This window comes from Pristiophorus japonicus, chromosome 20 (assembly GCF_044704955.1).
Source record: "Pristiophorus japonicus isolate sPriJap1 chromosome 20, sPriJap1.hap1, whole genome shotgun sequence".
In the NCBI taxonomy this organism is placed as follows: Eukaryota; Metazoa; Chordata; class Chondrichthyes; family Pristiophoridae; genus Pristiophorus; species Pristiophorus japonicus.
The window spans coordinates 81,731,015-81,757,134 of NC_091996.1; the positions used below are offsets into that span (position 1 = coordinate 81,731,015).

The 26,120-nt window shown below is 49.2% G+C and overlaps 2 protein-coding genes across 2 annotated transcripts in view; one reads left to right on the top strand and one right to left on the bottom strand.

The window, feature by feature from the left end:
- Positions 1–8,622: 8,622 nt before the first annotated feature.
- On the bottom strand, positions 8,623–17,857 carry LOC139232792 (zinc finger protein 420-like). Its single transcript, XM_070863285.1, has 2 exons — positions 17,618–17,857; positions 8,623–11,397 (listed from the first exon to the last, which is right to left on the bottom strand). Exon 2 carries the CDS (start codon positions 11,383–11,385, stop codon positions 8,893–8,895), a length of 2,493 nt encoding a protein of 830 aa, XP_070719386.1. The 5' UTR covers positions 11,386–11,397; positions 17,618–17,857; the 3' UTR covers positions 8,623–8,892.
- Positions 17,598–26,120, top strand: part of cops6 (COP9 signalosome subunit 6) — a 56,770-nt gene continuing 48,247 nt past the window's right edge. Inside the window, exon 1 of the mRNA XM_070863063.1 lies at positions 17,598–17,725. Within this exon, the coding sequence (XP_070719164.1) occupies positions 17,692–17,725 (34 nt within the window). The 5' untranslated portion in view covers positions 17,598–17,691. The remainder of the gene's footprint in view (positions 17,726–26,120) is intronic.

Genomic DNA, 26,120 nt, shown 5'->3' on the forward strand with positions numbered 1-26,120 from the left:
CAACGTTGTCAGTGAAACCTTTATTGCTTTAGGCAGACTTTCAACCACAGCTGAGTCCCCTGTGCTGTGTGTCCGGGAACCTGCCATGCTCCAGGAGCTGACCTTGATCAGACTACTTCCTGATCAGGCAATGCATGGTTCGCCCTGACATAGATGCACGGACACACATTCAATCACGCACACGGACTCAGACACACTGACCAATAGCTGCACACACGCGCGGGCACACACACATACACTCAAATGTACACGGGGAATCGAAGGACAATTGAATGGTGAATTAATGAGTACAATCTCGGAATAAAAAAACTACCCGGAATCCCAGCATTTACCCATGCAGGAGAGTGAACATGAACAAGAAAGTACATCCCCTCCTCGATAGACGAGTGTGTACCCCCACACTTTGGCCCCACCTCAATATTCTGGTGTGTACCACCACACCCTACCCTGTCTCCCACATACACTCGTTTGTACCCCTTCACCCTAACCAGTATGGGTGGAGACAAGAAATAACAAGGGCCAGAAAATGCTGAAGGGAGTCGTTTATTGGCCCCCAAGCAGTAGCTATCCTGTTGGACAGAGTATTAATCAAGAAATATGTGGAGCTTGCTACAAAGGGAATGTAATAATTGTGGGGAACATTTATCTTCATTTCGACCAGGTAAATCCAAAATACTTTGGAGGACAAGCTCACGTAATACTTTCAAGAGTTTCCCAGAACAATGCATTGCGGCACCAACCAGGCAAGAGACTATTTTAGATCTTGTATTGTGTAATGAGACAGGGTTAATTAGTAATCTCATAGTAAGGGATCCTTTGGGGAAGAGTGATCATAATATGATTAATACACGAGTTGGAGAGTGATGCACTTCAATCAGAAACCAGAGTATTAAATCTAAATAAAGCCAATTAGAAAATAGATGCAGGAGTAGGCCGTTCGGCCCTCTGAGCCTGCATCACCATTCAATAAGATCATAGCCGATCATGCAACTTCAGTACGCCATTCCTGCTTTCTCTCCATATCCCTTGATCCCTTTAGCTCTAAGGGCCACATTTAACTCCCTTTTGAATATATCTAATGAACTGGCCTCAACAACTTTCTATGGTAGAGAATTCCACAGTTTCTCAATTCTCTGAGTGAAGAAGTTTCTCCTCATCTCGGTCCTAAATGGCTTACCCCTTACCCTCAGACTGTTACCCCTGATTCTGGACTTCCCCAACATCGGGAACAATCTTCCTGCATGTAATCTAACCTGTCCAATCCCATCAGAATTTTATATATTTCTATGAGATCCCCTTTCATTCTTCTAAATTCCAGTGAATATAAGCCTAGTCGATCCAGTCTTTCTTCATATATCAGTCCTGCCATCTCGTGAATCAGTCTGGTGAACCTTTGCTGCACTCCCTGAACAGCAAGAATCTCCTTCCTCAGATTAGGTGACCAAAACTGTACGCAATATTCAAGGTGTGGCCTCACCAAGGCCCTGTGCAACTGCAGTAAGACCTCCCTGCTCATATACTCAAATCCTCTCGCTATGAAGGCCAACATGCCAGTTGCCTTCTTCACCGCCTGCTGTACCTACATGCCAACTTTCAATGACTGATGTACCATGACACCCAGGTCTCGTTACACCTCCCCTTTTCCTAATCTGCCACCATTCAGATAATATTGTCTTCCTGTTTTTGCCACCAAAGTGGATAACCTCACATTTATCCACATTATATTGCATCTGCCATGCATTTGCCCACTCACCTAACCTGTCCAAGTCACCCTGCAGCATCTTAGCATCCTCCTCACAGCTCACACCGCCACCCAGCTTAGTGTCATCTGCAAACTTGGAGATATTACACTCAATTCCTTCATCTAAATCATTGATGTATATTGTAAATAGCTGGGGTCCCAGCACTGAGCCCTGCGTTACCCCACTAGTCACTGCCTGCCATTCTGAAAAGGATCCGTTTATCCCAACTCTCTGCTTCCTGTCTGCCAACCAGTTCTCTATCCACGTGAATACATTACTCCCAATACTATCTGCTTTAATTTTGCACACTAATCTCTTGTGTGAGACCTTGTCAAAAGCCTTTTGAAAGTTCAAATACACCACGTCCACTGGTTCTCACTTGTCCACTCTACGAGTTACATCCTCAAAAAATTCTAGATTTGTTAAGCATGATTTTCCTTTCATAAATCCATGTTGACTTAGACCGATCCTGTCACTGCTTTGCAAATGCGCTGCTATTGCATCTTTAATAAATTGATTGCAACATTTTCCGCACTACCAATGTCAGGCTAACCACTCTATAATTCCGTTTTCTCTCTCCCTCCTTTTTTAAAAAATGGTGTTACATTAGCTACCCTCCAGTCCATAGGAACTGATCCAGTCTATAGTATGTTGGGAAATGACCACCAATGCATCCACTATTTATAGGGCCACTTCCTTAAGTACTCTGGGATGCAGACTATCAGGCCCCGGGGATTTATCAGCCTTCAATCCCATCAATTTCCTGAACACAATTTCCTAACTAATAAGGATTTCCTTCAGTTCCTCCTGCTCGCTAGACCCTTGGTCCCCTAGTATTTCTGGAAGGTTATTTGTGTCTTCCTTAGTGAAGACCGAACCAAAGTATTTGTTCAATTGGTCTGCCATTTCTTCATTCCCCATTATAAATTCACCTGATTCTGACTGCAAGGGACTACATTTGTCTTCACTAATCTTTTTCTCTTCACATATCTTTAGAAGCTTTAGCAGTCAGTTTTTATGTTCCCAGCAAGCTTCCTCTCATACTCTATTTTCCCCCTCCTAATTAAACCCTTTGTCCTCCTCTGCTGAATTCTAAATTTCTCCCAGTCCTCAGGTTTGCTGCTTTTTCTGGTCAATTTATATGCCTTTTCCTTGGATTTAATACTATCCCTAATTTCCCTTGTTAGCCACGGTTGAGCCACCTTCCCCAACTTATTTTTACACCAGAGAGGGATGTACAATTGTTGAAGTTCATCCAAGTGATCTTTAAATGTCTGCCATTGCCTACCCACCGTCAACTCTTTAAGTGTCATTCGCCAGTCTATCCCAGCCAATTGGCATCACATACCATCGAAGTTACCTTTCTTTACATTGGTATGAGGGGCAAGTTGGCTGGAATAAATCGGGAAATTTGATTGAAGTTATAACAGTAGATATGTAATGACAAATATTTTAAAGAAGTATTTCTTAACTCTCAATTAATAAATATTCCATTGAGAAATAAAAATGCCACGGGAAAAGTGATCCTTCCATGGCTAAGAGGTTAAGGATAGTATTAGATTAACAGGCTTATAATGTTGCCAAGATGAGTAAGCCTGAGGTTTACGAGAGTTTTAGAAACCAGCAAAAATGTGATAAAGAGGGCTAAAAAACAGAGAGTAAACTAGCAAGAAATATAAAAACAGATCGCAAGAGTTTCTACAAGAATAAAAACAGGAACAGAATAGCGAAACTAATCGTTGGTCCCTTGGAGGCTGAGACAGAAGAAATTATAATGGGGAATCAGGGAATGACAGGGACTTTAAACAAATGTTAAGAATGTTATCACAATAGAAGACACAAAAACCTAATAAGACCGAGGCTTAAAGTAATTATTAAAGAAAAGGTGCTGGAGAAAGTAATGGGACTAAAAGCCGACAAATCCCCTAGACGTGATGGCCTACATCCTCGAATTCGAAAAGATATGGCTGAAGAGATCATGTATGCATTGGTTGTGATCTTCTAAAGTTCCCTCGATTCCAGAAAGGTCCCAGTGGATTGGAAGGTAGCAAATATAACACTGCTGTTCAAGAAAGGGGGCGGGGGGGGCGAGAGAGAAAACAGGGAACTTCAAGCCAGTTAGCCTGACATCATCATCGGGAAAATGCTGAAATCTATTATTAAGGAAGAGGTAACTGGGCATAAAATGATTAGGCAGAATCAACATGGATTTATGAAAGGGAAATCATGTTTGACAAATCTATTCAGAGTTTTTTGAGGATGTAACTAGCAGGGTAGATAAAGGGAACCAGTGGATGTAGTATATTATGGATTCTCAAAAGGCATACGATAAGGCGCCACACAAAAGGTTGTTGCATAAGATAGGTTCTCATGGGGTTGGGGGTAATGTATTAAGCATGGACAGAGGATTGGTTAACAGACAGAAAACAGAGAGTAGGAATAAACGGGTCATTTTCAGGTTGGCAGGCTGTGACACGGGCTAAGCTATTTATAATCTACATTCATGAATTAGAAGAAGGGACCAAGTGTAATGTATCCAAGTTTGCTGGTGATACAAAGCTAGTTGGAAATGTAAGCTGTCAGGACACAAAGGGATACAGATAAGTTATGTGAGTGGGCATGGTGGCAGACAGTGTGACATGGGGAAATGTGAGGTTATTCACTTTGGTAGGAAGAATAAAAAATATTGGTGTTCAGAGATTTAGGTGTCCTCATACAGGAAACACAGAGTTAGCATGCAGGTACAGCAAGCAATTAAGAAGGCAAAATGGCATGTTAGCCTTTACTGCAAGGGGCTTGGAGTACAAGAGTAAGGAATTCTTGCTGCAATTGAACACGGTTCTGGTGAAACCACACCTGGAGTATTGTGCACTGTTGCGGTCTCTTACCTAAGGAAGGATATACTTGCCTTAGAGGGAGTGCAATGAAGGTGCACTAGATTCATAGAAATTTACGGCACTGAAGGAAGCAGTGTGTCCGTTCCGGCCAAAAAAGAGCCATCCAGCCCAATCACACTTTTCAGCTCTTGGTCCGTAGCCCTGCAGGTTACGGCACTCCAAATACATATCCAAGTACTTTTTAAATGTGGCAAGGGTTTCTGCCTCTACCACCCTTTCAGCCAGTGTGTTCCAGACACCGACAACGCTCTGGGTGAAAAAGGTTCTCCGCAACTCCCCTCTAATCCTTCTACCAATTACTTTAAATCTATACCTTCTAGTTATTGACCTCTCCACTAAGGGAAATAAGTCCTTCCTATCTACTCTATCTCGGCCCCTCATATTTTAAGGCGCCTCAATTTTCAAAAGGCCTTTGATAAGGTGCTGATGAACAAGGTATGAAAATGCAGAGTCAGGGGACAATTAGCAGAATTGATGGCTAGCTGTCTTTAAGATGGAAAGCTGAGAGTAGGAGTAAAAGGCAGAGAGTCGGGGTAATTCACGGAGCAAGAACTGAAAAGTGAGATTAGGCTGGATAGCTCTTGGTCGGCCGGTGCGGACACGATGGGCCAAAATGGCCTCCTTCTGCGTTGTAAATTTCTGTGATGCTATGATTCACAGTGGCTAATGGTGGGTAGTGGTGTTCCACAAGGCTCAGTGCTGGGACCACTGTTGTTCACAATTTATATTAACGATTTAGACTTTGGAATCAAAAACACAACTTCTAAATTTGCGGGCGACACCAAATTGGGGGGATAGTCAATACTGAGGAGGACTGCAACAAATTACAGGGGAACATTAATAAACTTGCAGAATGGACACATAATTGGCAAATGAAGTTCAACACAGATAAATGCGAGGTATTACATTTTGGTCGGAAGAATAGGGAGGTCACTTATTACTTGGAGGGTACGAGTCTGGGTGGGGTAGAGGAACAAAGGGATCTCGGAGTACAAATACACAAATCACTAACAGTTGCGACACAGGTTAGCAAGGCCATTGAAAAAAAAGCAAACTATATAGAATTGAAAAGTAAGGAAGTTATGTTAAACCTGTATCAAACCTTGGTTCTTCTCTTCTTAGGCGGTCCCTCGTATCGAGGATGACTTGCTTCCACACCAAAAAGGGATGAGTTCTCAGTTGTTTCAATGAAGGACCAAATATTCCAGGTCCCGAACTACATGTTGAAGGGTGGAAGATACCTGTGCGTGGATTTTTTTAACGTGTGGTGGCCGTTGCACCCCAGCCATCACACGGGCTTGACAGAGCGAGGTCTTGGTCCAGTGGCAAGGGTTATCCAAGACGACTGGAGACCTTAGACCACACTTGGAGCACTGCATACAGTTCTGGTCGCCATATTATAAAAAGGATATAGAGGCACTGGAGAAGGTGCAGAGAAGATTTACAAGGATGATACCAGAAATGCGAGGGTATACATATCAGAAAAGGATGAACAGGCTGGGTCTCTTTCCTCTTGAAAGAAGGCTGAGGGGTGGCCTAATAGAGGTCTCTAAAATTAAGAAAGGTTTTGATAAGAGTGTATACAGAGATAATGTTTCCATTTGTGTGGAAGAGCATAACTAGAGGCCATCAATATAAGATAGTCACCAAGAAATCCAGTAGGGAATTCAGAAGAAACTTCTTTATCCGGAGTGGTGAGAATGTGGAACTCGCTGCCACAGGGAGGGGTTGAAGTGAATAGTATCAATGCATTTAAGTGGAGGCTAGACAAGCGTATGGGGGAGAAGGGAATAGAGGGTTATGCTGATAGATTTAGATGAGGAAAGACGGGAGGAGGCTCGAGTGGAGCTTAAACGCCGGCATGGACTGGTTCGGCTGAATGGCCGGTTTCTGTGCTGTATATCCTGTGTAATCCGATGTCAATTAAGTCTCCCCTCAATCTCCTCCATTCCAAAGAAAACAACTTCAGCCTTTCCAATCTTTCCTCATAGCTAAAATTCTCCAGTCCTGGCAACATCCTCGTAAATCTCCTCTGAACCCTCTCTAGTGCAATCACATCTTTCCTGTAATATGGTGACCAGTACTTCATGTAGTGGCCAAACTAGTGTTTTATACATTTCAAGCATAACCTCCCTGCTCTTATATTCTATGCCTCGGCTAATGAAGGAAAGTATCCTGTATGCCTTCTTAACCACCTTATCTACCTGGCCTGCTACCTTCAGGGATCTATGGACATGCACGCCAAGGTCCCTGTTCCTCTACACTTCTCAGTGTCCTACCATTTATTGTGTATTCCCTTGCCTGGTCGCCGTCCCCAAATACATTATCGCACAGCTCTCCAGAGTGAATTCCATTTGCCACTTTTCTGTCCACTTGATCAGTTCATTGATATCTTCCTGCAGTCCACAGCTTTCTTCCTCACCATCACCCACACAGCCAGCTTTGGTATCTTTTGCAAACTTCTTAATCATGTCCCCTACATTGAAGTCTAAATCATTGATGTATACCACAAAAAGCAAGGGACCTAGTGCTGAGCCCTGTGGAACCCCACTGGAAACAGCCTTCCAGTCACAAAAACACCCATCAACCATTACCCTTTGCTTCCTGTCACTGAGCCAATTTTGGATCTACCTTGCCACTTTCCTATGGATCCCATGGACTTTTACATTTCTAACCAATCAGCCATGAGAGACCTTATCAAAAGCCTTGCTAAAATCCATGTAGATTACATCAACCGCGCTACCCTCATCGACCCTGTTATCTCCTCAAAAAATTCGAGTTAGTCAGACACGACCTTCCCCTAACAAATCTATGCTGACTGTCCTTGATTAATGACAATTAATGTCTCTCAGAATGTTTCCCAATAATTTTCCCATCACCAAGGTTACATTGACTGGCCTGTAATTACTCGGTCTATCCCGTTCTCACTTTTAAAACAATGGTACAACATTACGAGTCCTCCAGTCATCTGGCACCTCACCTGTAGCCAGAGAGGACTGGAAAATTATGGTCAGAGCCTCTGCTATTTCCCCCCTTGCTTCAGTTACAGCTTGGGATACATTGATTAATTCCTGGGGTGAGAGGGTTGTCCTATGAGGAGAGATTGAGTAGAATGGGCCTGTACTCACTGGAATTTAGAAGAATGAGAGGCAATCGCATTCTGATAGATTGTTTCCTCTGGCTGGAGAGTCTAGAACTAGAGGGCACAGTCTCAGGATAATGGAACGGACATTTAGGACTGAGATGAGGAGACATTTCTTCACTCAAAGGGTTGTGAATCTTTGCAATTCTCGACCCTAAAGGGCTGTGGATGCTGAATCGTTGACTATATTCAAGGCTGAGATCGACAGGTTTTGGAACTTTTAAGGGAATCAAGGGATATGGGGATGGGGCAAGAAAGTGGAGTTGAGGTTGAAGATCAGCCATGATCTTATTGAATGGCGGGGCAGGCTCGAGGGGCTGTATGGCCTTCTCCAGCTCTTAATTCTTATGTTCTAACCCTCTTACCCGATATCCCTAACTGATACCCTACTATATCCCTCCACCCAGCTCTACCCGATACGCATGTGCACTCACCCCTCTCCCTAATACACTAGTGTACCCTTCCACCCTGCACCCACCTCTCCCCGAGGTCCTGGGCACCGAGGGGTTCTGTCACGTCTCAAACTATTACAGCACAAGAGCGAGATCTGCAGAGTCACAACACACGGCTGAATTCCTATTGGTCAGTCAGCATCGATCGAGGAAGATTTCTGAGTCACCGATGGGGAGAGACTTCGTCCCATCAATGGGCTGCCTGGACAGTCCGATTCAAACACTGATCGAGGCAGCACGCGAAAAGCTAGAGTGTCACCTTGCCGTTTACATCAATAGCGTTGGCATGGGCACATCACGGCAGGCCCTGCTCACGGCAGCCACTGCCTCCTCTCCAAAGGCCAGGGCTCAAACACCAGCCACTGCCGCAGCCCAACGAGAACGTTGGCAGAAAGGGCGCAGGGCTAGGTCTGACAGGCCGCCCTCAGCGGGTGCAACCCCTGGGAACACGAGTCGCGAGGGGGCCGTCGGTGCCATTCCTTCTCTTCACAACGTAGCTTCTCTCCGCATGCATGTCCGGCCGGGTTATTTGGGCGTGGGGAGGGGGGGGGGGGGAGAGCGCCACTGGTCAATGCCTCAGATAAACAGCACCGGTCACTCCTCAGTCGCCAGTACAAAGCACCCAGCCGGGGAACGGCCAGCCTTGGCACGCGTTGCCCTCAGGGCACCTCCTTACTCTTGCAGTGCCCCTGGGCCGTGTGCGGGCACTGCTGTGGCTGGGCGCGTCCCCGCTTCACATAGGGTTTGCCGCACTCGCAGATGCACAGTATCTCCTCCTCCGCCCTCTCCGTCTCCTCCGCGGCCGCGCTCCCGCTCTCCCTGGCGTCCCGCTGCCGCTGGGCCACCAGGCACTTATGCCGCTTCAGGGTGGAGGACTGGGTGAAGGATTTGCCGCACAGCCGGCAGGTGTAGGGCTTTTCCCCGGTGTGGGTCCGCAGGTGCTTGACCAGCGTGGAGGAGGACACGAAGGCCCGGCCACACTCCCGGCACACGTGCGGCTTCTCCCCGGAGTGGCTGCGCTGGTGGTCCTTGAGGTTGGAGGACTGGGCGAAGGCCACCCCGCACTGGGCGCAGACGTACGGCCGCTCGCCCGTGTGGGTCCGCATGTGGCGGCGCAGGCGGGAGCCGAAGGCGAACTTCATGCCGCACAGGCTGCAGTGGTAGGGCCGGGCCCCGCCGTGCGCCTGCAGATGGACCCGCAGCGCCGACATGCGCGTGAAGGCCTTGCCGCACTGCCCGCACAGGAAGGGCCGCTCGCCGCTGTGGATGCGCTGGTGGTCCTGCAGCCCCCGAAGGCGCGTGAAGGCCTTCCCGCAGTCGGCACACGCGAAGGGGCGCCCCCCGGGGTCGCGTAGCCGCTGGCATTGCTGGCCCAAAGGCCCATCGCACTGGGAGCAACTGTGGGGGTGGTCCCGCTCCGCTTCCCCCTGGGCCCCCAGTCCCCCGTCCGCCCCCCGTCCTGGTCCTCCATCCGTCCCCACTCCCCTGTCTGACAGCCGGTCCAGTCCTCCATCCGGTCCCCGGTTCACCCCCAAATCCGGTGCCCCGTCCGCCCCCCGATCCGGTCCCCCGTCTGCCTTCGCTCCTCCGTCCGCCCCCCGACCCGGTCCCCCGTCCGGCAGCCAGCTTTCTCCCCCGTCCACCCCTCCATCCGTCCCCGGAAGCCTGTCCGCCTCCTGTCCTGGTCCTCCATCCATTGCCGCTCCCCCGTCCGACGGCCGATCCAGTCCTCCATCTGGCCCCCAGTCCGCCCCCCAGCTCGGTCCCCCATCCCGGCCCACGGCCGCCTCCTGCCCCTTGGGGAGGAAACATTTGTGTCTCTGGAGGGTGCTGATCTGGCTGCCGGCCTTGCCATTGGCGAAGGGCCTGGGCTCTGGGCGGTACACCCGGCTCCGTCTCTCCAGGCCAGTGGCTGGTGCACGGCCCACGCCGTGCGATTCCCCATGGGCACTGGGAATCCCCTGGTGCTGTTTCAGCCTGTGCCGGCGGTCGAGGGAGAGGCCGCACGGGGAGAAGGCGCAGGGCCTGGCCCGGGCCTGGTTCACAACGGCACATCTGTGGGGCTTGTCCTCGGTCCGCAGGGTCCCCGGTGGACGGTGGCGGGTCTGGCCGTGCTCTGGGCGGGCGCACGGGGTGCTGCGGAGCCGCTGGTGGTCTCGCAGCACGGCGCGGCGCCTGAAGGACGTGCCGTAGTCGGGACACTGCGCCGGGCCCCCGGGATTGCTGAGCGCGGACACGCGGGTCAAGATCCTATCGCATGGTGCTTGTCTGCAGGCCCACTGGTCGGCGGGGACCTGTTGGCGCTCTCGCCAGGCCGGGCCGCTGAGCAAAGGCTTGCCGCACTGGCGGGGCCACCAGTCCCTGTGGGCCCCGGCGTGCCGCTGGAGGTCGAACATCTGCGAGAGGCTTTTGCCGCGGGAGCGGCGGATGAAAGGCCGCTCGCCAGTGTGGGCCCACTCGTGGTGTCGCAGCTCGGGCAGGGAGATAAAGTCCTTCGCAGACTGGGAACAGCGGTACGACCCAGTCCTCCCCCGCCTCAAGCTTTCCCGCCCAGCCTTGGCCAATGTATCCTTCTCCGGCTTGTCAGCTTCGGACATGCCCGCCACCTCCTCCTCCGACCCGCTGGGCCTTCCCTCCGACGCGCTGGGCCTTCCCTCCGACCCGCTGGGCCCACGCTCCGTCTCGCTGGGTCCACGCTCCGTCTCGCTGGGTCTTCCCTCTGACCCGCTGGGCTCTCTCTCCATCTCGTTGGGCTCTCCCTCCGACCCGCTGGGCCCATGCTCCGTCTCGTTGGGCCTTCCCTCCAACCCGCTGGGCCCACGCTCCGTCTCGCTGGGTCTTCCCTCTGACCTGCTGGGCTCTCTCTCCATCTCGCTGGGCCCTCCCTCCGTCTCGCTGGGCCCTCCCTCCAACCCGCTGGGCCCTCTCTCCATCTCGCTGGGTCTTCCCTCCGTCCTGCTGGGCCCACACTCCGTCTCGCTGGACCCCCTCTCCGGGTCATCTTGGGGATTGTCCGGCAACACCCCTTCCAGTCGCGGCCCCCGTCGATTCCCCAGCCTGTCCTTGCACTCGTGCAGACTGTTTTCGAGGGTGGCCTCACTCACCCCCGCAGTCTCGGTGAGATCCAACTCATCGGTGTGCTCAGGGTCCATGGTCACAGGTACCTGGGGAATGAAAAAGACAAGTAACGATCGTGCCCTCACGCTGCACATCAGCAACTTAACACAGCATCGAAAACGATGCAGGCAAAAACCGAAGAGGCAGACCCAGGACGGCACAAGGACAGCAGAGAGAAAGGATCTTCGGCTTGGAAGATCGGGAAGTGGAATCATTATCAGTGGAGATAAGGAATAACAAGGGGCAGAAAACACTGTTGGGAGCAGTATATCGGCCCTCTGAGCTATACCGTTGGACAGAACATTAATCAAGAAATAGTAGGCGCTTGTAACATTGGTAATGCAAAAATTATGGGGGACATTAATCTTCATGTAGACTGGACAAATCAAATTGGTAAAGGTAGTCTGGAGGACGAGGCCATGGAATGCATTCGGGACAGTTTCCTAGAACAATATGTCATGGAACCAACCAGGGAACAGGCTATTGTAGATCTTGTATTGTTTAATGAGATAGGGTTAATTAGTAATCTCATAGTAAAGGACTCTGGAGGCAGAGTGATCATAATATCATAGAATTTCACATTACGTTTGAGAGTGACTTGCCCAAGTCCGAAACTGGAGTCTAAAACTTAAATAAAGCCAATTACCTAGGTATGAAGGGCGAGTTGGCTGAGGTAGATTAGAAAAATAGATTGCAAGGTATGGCAGTAGATAAGCAGTGGCTAGCATTTAAAGAAATATTTCATAATTCTCAACAAAAATACATTCCATTGAGAAACAAAAACTCCACGGGAAAAATGATCCATCTGTGGCTAACTAAAGAAATTAAGGATGGTATTAGATTGAAAGAAGCTTATAACGTTGCGAATAGTAGTAGTAAGCCTGAGGATTGGGAGAGTGTCAGAAACCAGCCAAGGGTGACCAAACCATTGATAAAAAGGAAAAAAATAGACCATGAGAGTAAACTAGCAAGAAATATAAAAACATGTTGTAAGAGCTTCTACAAATATGTAAAAAGGAAGAGAGTAGCAAAAGTAAACATTGGTCCCTTGGAGACTATTATTATTATGGGGAATAAGAAAATGGAAGAAACACTAAATAAATATTTTGTATCTGTCTTCACAGAAGACACAAAAATCATACCCAAAATGGTGGGGAACCAAGGGTCTAAGGAGGGTGAGGAACTTAATGTAATTAACACAAGTAGAGAAAATGCACTAGAGAAACTAATGGGCCTAAAAGTCGACAAATCCCCTGGACCTAACGGCCTACATTCGAAGGTTCTAAAAGAGGTGACTGCAGAGATAGTGGATGCATTGGTTCAATCTTTCAAAATTCCCTAGATTCTAGAACGGTCCCAGCGGATTGGAAGGTAGCAAATGTAACACCGCTATTCAAGAAAGGAGAGACAGGGAACTACAGGCCAGTTAGCTTGGCATCAGTCGTCGGGAAAATGCTGGAATCCATTGTTAAGGAAGTGGTATCAGGGCACTTCGAAAATCATAACATGATTAGGCAGAGTCAACATGGTTTTATGAAAGGGAAATTGTGTTTTTGAGGATGTAACCAGCAGGGTAGATAAAGGGGAACCAGTGGATGTAGTATATCCACATTTCCAAAAGGCATTCAATAAGGTGCTACATAAAATGTTATTATACAAGATAAAGGCTCATAGGATTGGAGGTAATGTATTGGCATGGATAGAGGATTGGTTAATGGACCAAAAACAGAGAGGAGGGATAAACAGGTCATTTTCAAGTTGGCAGGCTATAACTAGTGGAGTGCTGCAGGGATGAATGCTGGGGCCTCAGCTATTTACAATCTATATTAATGACCTAGGTGAAGGGACCCAAGTGTAATGCATCTAAGTTTGCTGACGATACAAAGCTAGGTGGGACAGTAAGCTGCGAGGAGAATACAGAGCGTCTGCAAAGGGGTATAGATAGAGTAAGTGAGTGGGAAGTAAGGTGGCAGATGAAGTATAACGTGGGGAAATGTGCGGTTATTTGGTCGGAAGGATAGAAAAACAGAATATTTTTTTAAATAGTGAGAAACTTTTAAATGTTGGTGTCCAGAGAGATTTGGGTGTCCCTTGTGCAAGAAACACAGAAAGCAAGCATGCAGGTACAGCAAGCAATAAGGAAGGCAAATGGCATGTTGCCCTTTATTGCAAGGGAGTTGGAGTACAAGAGTAAGGAAGTCTTGCTACCATGTGTCTGTCCATTTCACCAGTCTGTCTAATGTGCCCCTGAATTCTGTTACTATTCTCCTCGTGGTTTACTACATTTACCAATTCCATGTCATCTGCAAACTTTGAAATGATGTCCTGTATAATCAAGTCCAGGTCAGTAATATATGTCAAGAAGAGCAGTGGTCCCAATACAGAGAAACATAGAAAATAGGTGCAGGAGTAGGCCATTCGGCCCTTCGAGCCTGCACCACCATTCAATAAGATCATAGCTGATCATTCACCTCAGTACCCCTTTCCTGCTTTCTCTCCATACCCCTTGATCCCTTTAGCCGTAAGGGCCACATCTAACTCCCTCTTGAATATATCCAATGAACTGGCATCAACAACTCTCTGCGGTAGAGAATTCCACAGGTTAACAACTCTCTGAGTGAAGAAGTTTCTCCTCACCTCGGTCCTAAATGGCTTACCCCTTATCCTAAGACTGTGTCCCCTGGTTCTGGACTTCCCCAACATTGGGAACATTCTTCCTGCATCTAACCTGTCCAGTCCATCAGAATTTTATATGTTTCTATGAGATCCCCTCTCATTCTTCTAAACTCCAGTGAATACAGGCCCAGTCGAATTAGGAACAGGAGTAGGCCATCTAGCCCCTCGAGCCTGCTCCGTCATTCAATAAGATCATGGCTGATCTGGCTGTGGACTCAGCTCCACTTATCCGCCCGCTCCCCGTAACCCTTAATTCCCTTATCGGTTAAAAATCTATCTATCTGTGACTTGAATACATTCAATGAGCTAGCCTCAAGTGCTTCCTTAGGCAGAGAATTACACAGATTCACAACCCTCTGGGAGAAGAAATTCCTTCTCAACTCAGTTTTAAATTGGCTCCCCCTTATTTTGAGGCTGTGCCCCCTAGTTCTAGTTTCCCCAACCAATGGAAACAACCTCTCCGCCTCTATCTTGTCTATCCCCTTCATTATTTTAAATGTTTCTATAAGATCACCCCTCATCCTTCTGAACTCCAAGGAGTAAAGACCCAGTCTACTCAATCTATCATCATAAGGTAACCCCCTCATCTCCGGAATCAGCCTAATGAATCGTCTCTGTACCCACTCCAAAGCCAGTATATTCTTCCTTAAGTAAGGTGACCAAACACACAGTACTCCAGGTACGGTCTTACCAATACCTTATACAGTTGCAGCAGGACCTCCCTGCTGTTGTACTCCATCCCTCCCGCAATGAAGGCCAACATTCCATTCACCTTCCTGATGTCCTGCTGCACCTGCAAACTAACTTTTTGGGATTCATGCACAAGGACCCCCAGGTCCCTCTGCACCGCAGCATGTTGTAATTTCTCCCCATTCAAATAATATTCCCTTTTCCTGCTTTTTTTCCCCCAAGGTGGATGACCTCACACTTTCCGACATTGTATTCCATCTGCCAAACCTTAGCCCATTCGCTTAACCTATCTAAATCTCTTTGCAGCCTCTCTGTGTCCTCGACACAACCCGCTTTCCCACTAATCTTTGTGTCATCGGCAAATTTTGTTACACGACACTCTGTCCCCTCTTCCAGGTCATCTATGTATATTGTAAACAGTTGTGGTCCCAGCACCGATCCCTGTGGCACACCACTAACCACCGATTTCCAACCCGAAAAGGACCCATTTATCCCGACTCTCTGCTTTCTGTTAGCCAGCCAATTCTCTGTCATGCTAATACATTTCCTCTGACTCCGCGTACCTCTATCTTCTGCAGTAATCTTTGGTGTAGCACCTTATCGAATGCCTTTTGGAAATCTAAATACACTACATCCATCAGTACACCTCTATCCACCATGCTCGTTATATCCTCAAAATATTCCAGTAAATTAGTTAAACATGATTTCCCCTTCATGAATCCATGCTTGATTGCACTATTCCTATCTAGATGTCCCGCTATTTCTTCCTTAATGATAGTTTCAAGCATTTTCCCCACTACAGATGTTAAACTAACCGGCCTATAGTTACCTGGCTTTTGTCCGCCCTCTTTTTTAAACAGAGGCGTTACATTAGCTGCTTTCCAATCCGCTGGCACCTCCCCAGAGTCCAGAGAATTTTGGTAGATTATAACGAATGCATCTGCTATAACTTCCGCCATCTCTTTTAATACCCTGGGATGCATTTCATCAGGACCAGGGGACTTGTCTACCTTCAGTCCCATTAGCCTGTCCAGCACTATCCTCCTAGTGATAGTGATTGTCTCAAGGACCTCCCTTCCCACATTCCTGTGACCAGCAATTTTTGGCATGGTTTTTGTGTCTTCCACTGTGAAGACCGAAGCAAAATAATTGTTTAAGGTCTCAGCCATTTCCATATTTCCCATTATTAAATCCCCCTTCTCATCTTCTAAGGGACCAACATTTACTTTAGTCACTCTTTTCCGTTTTATATATCTGTAAAAGCTTTTACTATCTGTTTTTATGTTTTCCTTTCTTTATTGCTTTTTTAGTCATTCTTTGCTGTTGTTTAAAATGTTCCCAATCTTCTAGTTTCCCACTAACCTTGGCCACCTTATACGCATTGGTCTTTGATTTGATACTTTCCTTTATTTCCTTGGTTATCCACGGCTGGTTATCCCTTCTCTTACCACCCTTCTTTTTCACTGGAATATTTTTTGTTGCGCACTATGAAAGAGCTCCTTAAAAGTCCTCCACTGTTCCTCAATTGTGCCACCGTTTAGTCTGTGTTTCCAGTCTACTTTAGCCAACTCTGTCCTCATCCCACTGTAGTCCCCTTTGTTTAAGCATAGTACGCTCGTTTCTGACACAACTTCCTCACCCTCAATCTGTATTCCAAATTCAACCATACTGTGATCACTCATTCCGAGAGGATCTTTAACTAGGAGATCGTTTATTTTTCCTGTCTCATTACACAGGACCAGATCCAAGATAGCTTGCTCCCTTGTAGGTTCTGTAACATACTGTTCTAAGAAACAATCCCGTATGCATTCTATGAATTCCTCCTCCAGACTACCCCGTGCGATTTGAGTTGACCAATCGATATGTAGGTTAAAATTCCCCATGACTACTGCCGTTCCTTTTTCATATGCCTCCATTATTCCCTTGATTATTGCCCGCCCCACCGTGAAGTTATTATTTGGGGGCCTATAAACTACGCCCACCAGTGACTTTTCCCCCTTACTATCTCTAATCTCCACCCACAATGATTCAACATTTTGTTCATTAGAGCCAATATCGTCTCTCACAACTGCCCTGATATCATCCTTTATTAACAGAGCTACCCCACCTACTTTCCCTTCTTGTCTATCTTTCCGAATCATCAGATACCCCTGTATGTTTAATTCCCAGTCTTGGCCACCCTGCAACCACGTTTCTGTAATGGCCACCAAATCATACCCATTTGTAATGATTTGTGCCATCAACTCATTTACTTTATTTCGAATGCTGCGTGCGTTTAGGTAGAGTGTTTTAATCCTCATTTTTAAACCATGATTTTTAGTTTTAATCCCTCCTGCAGTCCCTTTATATTCAGTGGCCCTTTTTGTTTTGTGCCTTGGGTTTCTCTGCCCTCCACTTTTACTCATCTCCTTTCTGTCCTTTGCTTCTGTCTCCATTTTGTTTCCCTCTGCCTCCCTGCATTGGTTCCCATCCCCCTGCCATATTAGTTTAACTGGACTTCCCCAACATCAGGAACATTCTTCCTGCATCTGTCTATCTCCGCCTTAAATATATTCAATGCCCCAGCCCCCACAGCTCTCTGGGGCAGAGAATTCCACAGATTTACAACCCTCAGAAAAGCAATTCCTCCTAATTTCCCTTTTAAATGTGAGACCCCTTGTTCAACCAGAAAGGAACCAACTGAATGAAATAACATTTTTGGCAGAAGTTATGTAATCAGATGTCATGTGGTCAGCACATCACATGATCAAACCTCCAGGAATGACCACCAGCCAGAGTTGGCAACCTGGCCAAGCAAGTGGGCACCACTTCCGCCCGGCGGCACATCCGTTCACCTTCACTCCACCCCCTTTACAAAGATGGCGGCCGCGCGGCGCGGCTTCTGATTGGCGGGCTACGCACCGTTCCGAAGACGTCACCGACGATCTAGTCCCCAGCTTGGCGGATCACGCACGCGCGCGGCGGCCCGCGAAGAGATGGCGACCAACGGGATGGAGGTGGAGCCGGCGGGTGAGTGCGGGGCTGCGGTCGGCGTGCGGAGCTGCCAGTCCCGGGGTCCGTGCGGTCAGGGCGCGGGCAGCGGGACGGCGGTCGGATGGTGGCGGGCCCGACCGCACCCACACAGGCCGCACGGTCGCCATGGCGCCGGAGACTGGACAGACCGGAAACCCGCCGCCGGAAGGGCCGCCTCCCTCGGCGGCTCATTGGTTGGCGGGTCAGCCGGCCCGACCGCTGATTCGTCGCAGCACACATCACTCACACGAAAGCCATGTTGTGATCCCACTGTCCCTCCCCTTCCTCTCTTCCCCCCTAACCCCCTCTTCTTCCCCCCTAACCCCCTCTTCTTCCCCCCCACCCCCTCCCCTCCCCCCCATTCTCTCCCCCCCCCCACCCCCCATCTTCCCCCCCCCACCCCCCATCTTCCCCCCCCCACCCCCCATCTTCCCCCCCCCACCCCCCATCTTTCCCCCCCCACCCCATCTTCCCCCCCCATCTCCCCCCCACCCCCCATCTCCCCCCCACCCCCCATCTTCCCCCCCCCACCCCCCATCTTCCCCCCCACCCCCCATCTTCCCCCCCCCACCCCCCATCTTCCCCCCCCCACCCCCCATCTTCCCCCCCCACCCCCCATCTTCCCCCCCCACCCCCCATCTTCCCCCCCCACCCCCCATCTTCCCCCCCCCACCCCCCATCTTCCCCCCCCACCCCCATCTTCCCCCCCCCACCCCCCATCTTCCCCCCCCCCACCCCCCATCTTCCCCCCCCCCCACCCCCCATCTTCCCCCCCCCACCCCCCATCTTCCCCCCCCCCACCCCCCATCTTCCCCCCACCCCCCATCTTCCCCCCACCCCCCATCTTCCCCCCCCCCCACCCCCCATCTTCCCCCCCCCCACCCCCCATCTTCCCCCCCCCCACCCCCCATCTTCCCCACCCCCCATCTTCCCCCACCCCCCATCTTCCCCCCCCCCACCCCCCATCTTCCCCCCCCCCACCCCCCATCTTCCCCCCCCCCACCCCCCATCTTCCCCCCCCCACCCCCCATCTTCCCCCCCCCCCACCCCCCATCTTCCCCCCCCCCACCCCCCATCTTCCCCCCCCCCACCCCCCATCTCCCACCCCCCCCACCCCCCATCTCCCACCCCCCCCACCCCCCATCTCCCACCCCCCCCACCCCCCATCTCCCACCCCCCCCACCCCCCATCTCCCACCCCCCCCACCCCCCATCTCCCCCCCCACCCCCTTTCTTCCCCCCCACCCCCCAACTTCCCCCCCCACCCCCCATCTTCCCCCCCACCCACCCCCCATCTTCCCCCCACCCCCTTTCTTCCCCCCCACCCCCCAACTTCCCCCCCCACCCCCCAACTTCCCCCCCCACCCCCCATCTTCCCCCCCACCCACCCCCCATCTTCCCCCCCACCCACCCCCCATCTTCCCCCCCCACCATCTTCCACCCCCCATCTTCCCCCCCCACCATCTTCCACCCCCCACCCATTCCCCATCTTCCACCCCCCACCCATTCTCTCTCCCCCCCCATTCTCGCTCCCCCCCCCACCCATTCTCGCTCCCCCCCCCACCCATTCTCGCTCCCCCCCCCACCCATTCTCTCTCTTCTCCCCCCCCCCCATTCTCTCTCTTCCTCCCCCCCCCACCCATTCTCTTTCTTCCCCCCCCCCACCCATTCTCTCTCTTCCCCCCCCCCACCCATTCTCTCTCTTCCCCCCCCCCCCACCCATTCTCTCTCTTCCCCCCCCCCCCCACCCATTCTCTCTCTTCCCCCCCCCCCCACCCATTCTCTCTCTTCCCCCCCCCCCACCCATTCTCTCTCTTCCCCCCCCCCCACCCATTCTCTCTCTTCCCCCCCCCCCCCACCCATTCTCTCTCTTCCCCCCCCCCACCCATTCTCTCTCTTCCCCCCCCCCACCCATTCTCTCTCTTCCCCCCCCCCCACCCATTCTCTCTCTTCCCCCCCCCCCACCCATTCTCTCTCTTCCCCCCCCCCCACCCATTCTCTCTCTTCCCCCCCCCACCTACTCTTTTCCCCTCCCCCCCCCTACTCTTTCCCCCCCCCCCCCACTTTACGTTCCCCTGCGTCCCCCTCAGCCTCCCTCACCTTTCAGTGCTCCAGCACTTCCTTAACAAGCTGTTACATCTCGACCTCTTTCAGTTCTGACGAAGGGTCACAGACCCGAAACACTAACTCTGTTTCTCTCCACAGATGCTGCCTGACCCGCTAAGATTTTCTGTTGTTATTTATCATAAGCCTCCTATTTCTGTTTAATTTCAATCTCTCTCTCTGTCGTGATCCAGGGATCTCTTGTTTTGGGTGCCCTTCCTTTCCCGCTCGTGGGATTGAGTCTACTCTGTGCCCGAGCTCTCGCCTCTTTGAAGGCCTCCGATTGCAGGTGCATGCTGTTCTAGGTGGGAACTCCAGGACATCTCATGGGCCCCCGCGGGGTAACTATGTGCGACTGACGTTCTTCCAGCTTCTCAAGCTCGCGCTCCGCGGTTCGGAGCGGCTGGAGTTACTGCATTGCATCTGGGAGTACGAGTGTTTCCTGGAGCCTACGTTCCGGGAGGTGGTCAGCCCACAGCTACAAAAGATGAGACCATGGGTGACCACCAAACAGGGTAGTAGGGAGACTCGGCCGGGGGTGGGGGTGCACGCCCAGTGCCATGTGCCAGTGAGTATAGAAACAGGATGATAGTGGAGGAGTGCCCCGAGTCAGGGGCACTCGTTAACCAGCTTTCAGTTTTGAATTCTGGGGAGGGTGACGACTCTGGAGGAATGCAGTACGATTCAAGCTACCAGGCACCACAGGACATTTGACTGCACACAGGAGACAAAGAAAGAATGTCTGCACTAGTCCAGGGGGATTTGACAGTTAGGGGCATAAACCGGCGTTTCTGTGTCCCTGGTGGCAGAAGTCTGAAGGAAAATAATTTGCAGGACTACGGGAAAAGGGCAGGGGAGTGGGGACATAGAAACATAGCAAATAGGTGCAGGAATAGGCCATTCGGCCCTTCGAGCCTGCACCACCATTCAATAAGATCATGGCTGATCATTCACCTCAGTACCCCTTTCCTGCTTTCTCTCCATACCCATTGATCCCGTTGGCCGTAAGGGCCATATCTAACTCTCTCTTGAATATATCTAACGAACTGGCCTCAACAACTTTCTGTGGTAGAGAATTCCACAGGTTAACAACTCTGAGTGAAGAAGTTTCTCCTCATCTCGGTCTTAAATGGCTTACCCCTTATCCTTAGACTGTGATCCCTGGTTCTGGACTTCCCCAGTATTGGGAACATTCTTCCTGTCTCTAACCTGTCCAATCCTGTCAGAATTTTATATGTTTCTATGAGATCCCCTCTCATCCTTCTAAACTCCAGTGAATATAGGCCCAGTTGATCCAGTCTCTCCTCATATGTCAGTCCTGTCATCCCGGGAATCAGTCTGGTGAACCTCCGCTGCACTCCCTCAATAGCAAGAATGTCCTTCCTCAGATTAGGAGACCAAAACTGAACACAATATTCAAGGTGTGGCCTCACCAAGGCCCTGTACAACTGCAGTAAGACCTCCCTGCTCCTGTACTCAAATCCTCCCGCTATGAAGGCCAACATGCCATTTGCCTCCTTCACTGCCTGCTGTACCTACATGTCAACTTTCAATGACACCCAGGTCTCGTTGCACCTCCCCTTTTCCTAATCTGTCGCCATTCAGATAATATTCTGCCTTCACGTTTTTGCCACCAGAGTGGATAACCTCACATTTATCCACATTGTACTGCATCTGTCATGCATTTGCCCACTCGCCTAACCTGTCCTAGTCACCCTGGCTGAGAGTCGGCACGGGCTTAACAGGCGGAATGGGCTCCTTCCGTGCTGCAGCCATTCTACGTCACCAATGGAACCAATGCCGCAGGAAGAAAAAGTGTTGAGGTCCTTCAGGCAGAGTTTTAGGAACGAGGAAAAAGATGATAAAACAGCACGTCAAAGGTGGTGATCCCAGGATTATTCCCAGTGCCACGTGCCAGTGAGTATCGAAACAGAATGATAGTGTGGGTAAATGCATGGCTGGACAAGTGGTGCAGGAGGGAGGTTTTCAGACTCTTGGGGCATTGGCACTGGTTCTGGGGGAAGGGGCACCTGTACCAGATGGACCGGTTGTACCTGCACAAAGCAGGACCAGTGTTCTCTCTGAGAGGTTAACCAGTACTGTCGGGGAGAGTTTAAACTAATTTGGCAAGGGGGAGGGGAACCAGAAAATAGCAGAGAGATATAAACAGCAGTAAAATTAGAAATATCCCCAAAATTGCAGGGACAGGATTGTGGAAGGGGCTATAGCGAAGAAGGATCTTCAAGCAATCACTATCACTAAAGAAACAGTACTCGGTAAAATAATGGGACTAAAGGTAGGCAGACACAAAGCAGGAAACTATAGACCAGTTAGCCTGACATCTGTGGTCGGGAAAATGCTGGAGTCCATTATTTAGGAAGCAGTAGCAGGACATTTGGAAAAGCATAATTCAATCAAGCATGGTTTTATGAAAGGGAAATCATGTTTGACAAATTTGCTGGAGTTCTTTGAGGATGTAACGAGCAGGGTGGATAAGGGGGGGGGATCAGTGGATGTGGTGTATTTGGATTTCCAGAAGGTGTCACATAAAAGGCTATTGCACAAGATAAGAGCCCACGGGATTGGGGGTAATATATTAGCATGGATAGCGGATTAGCTAACTAACAGAAAACAGAGAGTTGGGATAAATGGGTCATTTTCCAGTTGGCAAATGGTAACTATTGGGGTTCCGCAGGGATCAGTGCTGGGGCCTCAACTATTTACAATCTATATTAATGACTTGGATGAAGGGACCAAGTGTAATGTAGCCAAGTTTGCTGACGACACAAAGATGGGTGGGAATACAAGTTGTGAGGAAGACACAAAAAATCTGCAAAGGGATATAGACAAGCTAAGTGAGTGGGCAAACATTTGGCAGATGGAGTATAATGTTGGAAAGTGTGAAGTTATCCATTTTGGCAGGAAAAATAAAAAAGCAAATTATTATTTAAATGGAGAGAAATCACAAAATGCTGCAGTACAGAGGGACCTGGTGATCCTTGTGCATGAAACACAAAACATTAGTATGCAGGTACAGCAAGGAATCAGGAAGGCAAATGGAATCTTGGCCTTTATTGCAAGGGGAATGGAGTATAAAAGCAAGGAAGTCTTGCTACAACTGTACAGGGTATTGGTGAGGCCACACCTGGAGGACTGCATCCAGTTTTGGTCTCCATATTTAAGGAAGGATATTACTTGCATTGGAGGCAGTTCTGAGATGAAGGGGTTGACTTACGAAGATAGGTTGAGTAGTTTGGACCTATACACATTGGAGTTCAGAAGAATGAGAGGTGATCTTATCGAAACGTCTAAGATACTGAGGGGGCTTGACAGGGTGGATGCAGAGAGGATGTTTCCCCTCGTGGGGGAATCTAGAACAAGGGGGCATAGTTTCAGAATAAGGGGCCGTCCATTTAGAACTGTGAGGAGGAGGAGGAATTTCTTCTCTGAGGGTCGTAAATCTGTGGAATTCTCTGCCCCCAAAGATTTGTGGGGGCTGGGTCATTGAATATATTTAAGGTGGAGACAGACAGATTTTTGAGTGCTAAGGGAGTAAAGGGTTATGGGGAGCGGGCAGGGAAATGAAGCTCAGCAAAGATCAGATCAACCATGATCTTGTTAAAGGGTGGAGCAGGATCGAGGGGCCAAATGTGCTCTGTGATCATAATTCAGTAAGATTTAGGGTAGTTATGGAAAAGAACAAAAGGGGACCAGGAATAAAAAATCTCAATTGGGGTAAAGCCAGTTTTGCTGAGCTGAGCTGGGATTTGGCCAAGGTGGACTGGAAACGGCTACTTGCTGGTAAATCAGTGTCAGAGCAGTGGGAGGCATTCACGGAGGAGATCCTGAGGGTTCAGAGCACGTGTGTTCCGTTTAAAAAAAAAGGGTGGGGCTAACAAATCTAGAGCTCCCGGGATGTCAAGGGAAATACAGGGTGTTGGATAAAGAAAAAAAGGGAAGCTTATGACAGATACCGGGAACTCAACACTGCAGAAACTCTAGAGGAGTATAAGTATTGCAGGGGTGCAATTAAAGATATCAGTAAAGCAAAGAGAGAGCATGAAAGAATGTTGTCAAGTAAAATCAGGGAAAACCCAAAGATGTTTTATAAATACATTAAGAGCAAGAGGATAACTAGAGAAAGAGTGGGGCCTATTCGAGACCATGAAGGAAATCTGTGTGGAGAGGCAGAAGACACAAGAAGTCTGCAAAGGGATATAGACAGGCTAAGTGGGTGGGCAGATAGAGTATAATGTGGCAAAATGTGAGGTTATCCATTTTGGCAGAAAAATTGGAAAGGCAAATTATAATTTAAATGGAGAAACATTGCAAAGTGCTGCAGCATAAAGGGACCTGGGGATCCTTGTGCATGAAACACAAAAAGTTAGTGTGCAGGTACAGCAAGTAATCAGGAAGGCAAATGGAATGTTGGCCTTTATTGCAAGGGGGATAGAGTATAAAAGCAGAGAAGTCCTGCTACAACTGTACAGGGTATTGGTGAGGCCACACCTGGAGTACTGCGTGCAGTTTTGGTCTCCGTATTTAAGGAAGGATATACTTGCATTGGAGGCAGTTCAGAGAAGGTTCACTCGGTTGTATCCAGAGATGAGGGGATTAACTTATGAGGAAAGGTTGAGTAGCTTGGGCCTATACTCGTTGGAGTTCAGAAGAATGAGAGGTGATCTTATCGAAACACATAAGATAATGAGGGGGATCGACAAGGTGGATGCAGAGAGGATATTTCCACTCAAAGGGGAAACTAAAACTAGGGGGCATAGTCTCAGAATAAGGGGCTGCCGATTTAAAACTGAGATGAGGAATTTTTTCCAGAGGGTTGTAAATCTGTGGAATTCTCTCCCCTCGAGAGCTGAGGAGGCTGGGTCATTGAATAAATTTAAGGTGGAGATAGACAGATTTTTGAGAAATACGAGAATAAAGGGTTATGGGGAGCGGACAGGGAAGTGGAGCTGAGTCCATGATCAGATCAGCCATGATCTTATTCCATGTCGGAGCAGGCTCGAGGGACCAAATGGCCTACTCCTCCTATTTCTTGTGTTCTTATGTACGCGGCTAGGATTCTTAATGAATACGTTGCATCCGTTTTCAAAAAAGAGAGGGGTGTTGCAGACTTTGCAATGAGGGAGGAGGAGTGTGAAATATTAGACAAGATAAATATAGTGAGAGAGGAAGTATTAAGGGGCTTAGCAGCTTTTAAAGTGGATAAATCCCTAGTTCCGGATTAAATGTATCCCAGGCTATTAAGAGAAGCAAAAGAGGAAATAGCAAAGGCTCTGACCATCATTTTCCAATCCTCTCTGGCTACAGGTGCGGTGCCAGAGGACTAGAGGACTGCTAACGTAGTATCTTTGTTTAAAAAGGGAGAAATGGATAGACTGAGTAATTACAGGCCAGTCAGCCTCAGTTCGATGGTAGGAAAATTATTGGGAAAAATTCTGAGGCAAAAGATAAATCTTAATTTGGAAAGACATGGATTAATCAAGGACAGTCAACATGGATTTGTCAAGGGAAGGTCGTGTCTGACTAACTTGTTTGAATTTTTCAAAGAGAGTCGATGAGGGCAGTGTGTATGATGTGGTGTATGTGGATTTTAGCAAAGCTTTTGATAAGGTCCCACTTGTCAGACTGGTCACGAAAGTAAAAGCTCATGGGATCCAGGGCAAAATGGCAAGTTGGATCCAAAAATGGCTCAGAGGCAGGAAGCCAAGGGTAATGGTTGATGGGTGTTTTTGTAATTGGAAGGCTGTATCCAGTGGGGTTCCCAGGGTTCAGTGCTGGGTCCCTTGCTTTTTGTGGTATATATCAATGACTTGGACTTAAATGTTGGGGGCATGATTAAGAAGTTTGCAGATGACCCTAAAATAGGATGTGTGGTTGATAATGAAGAAGAAAGCTGCGGACTGCAGGAAGATATCAATGTACTGGTCATCTGGGCAGAACAGTGGCAAATGGAATTCAATTTGGATAAGTGTGAGGTAGTGCATTTGGGGAGGGCTAACAAGGCTAGGGAATATACAGCAAATGGCACAACACTGAAAAGTGTAGAGGAACAAAGGGACCTTGGAGTGCAGGTCCACAGATCCCTGAAGGTAGCAGGCCAGGCAGATAAGGTGGTTAAGAAGGCATATGGAATACAAGAGCAAGGAGGTTATGCTTGAACTGTATAAAACACTGGTTAGGCCACAGCTGGAGTATTGCGTGCAGTTCTGGTCGTCATATTACAGGAAAGATGTGATTGCACTGGAAAGGGTGCAGAGGAGATTTACAAGAAT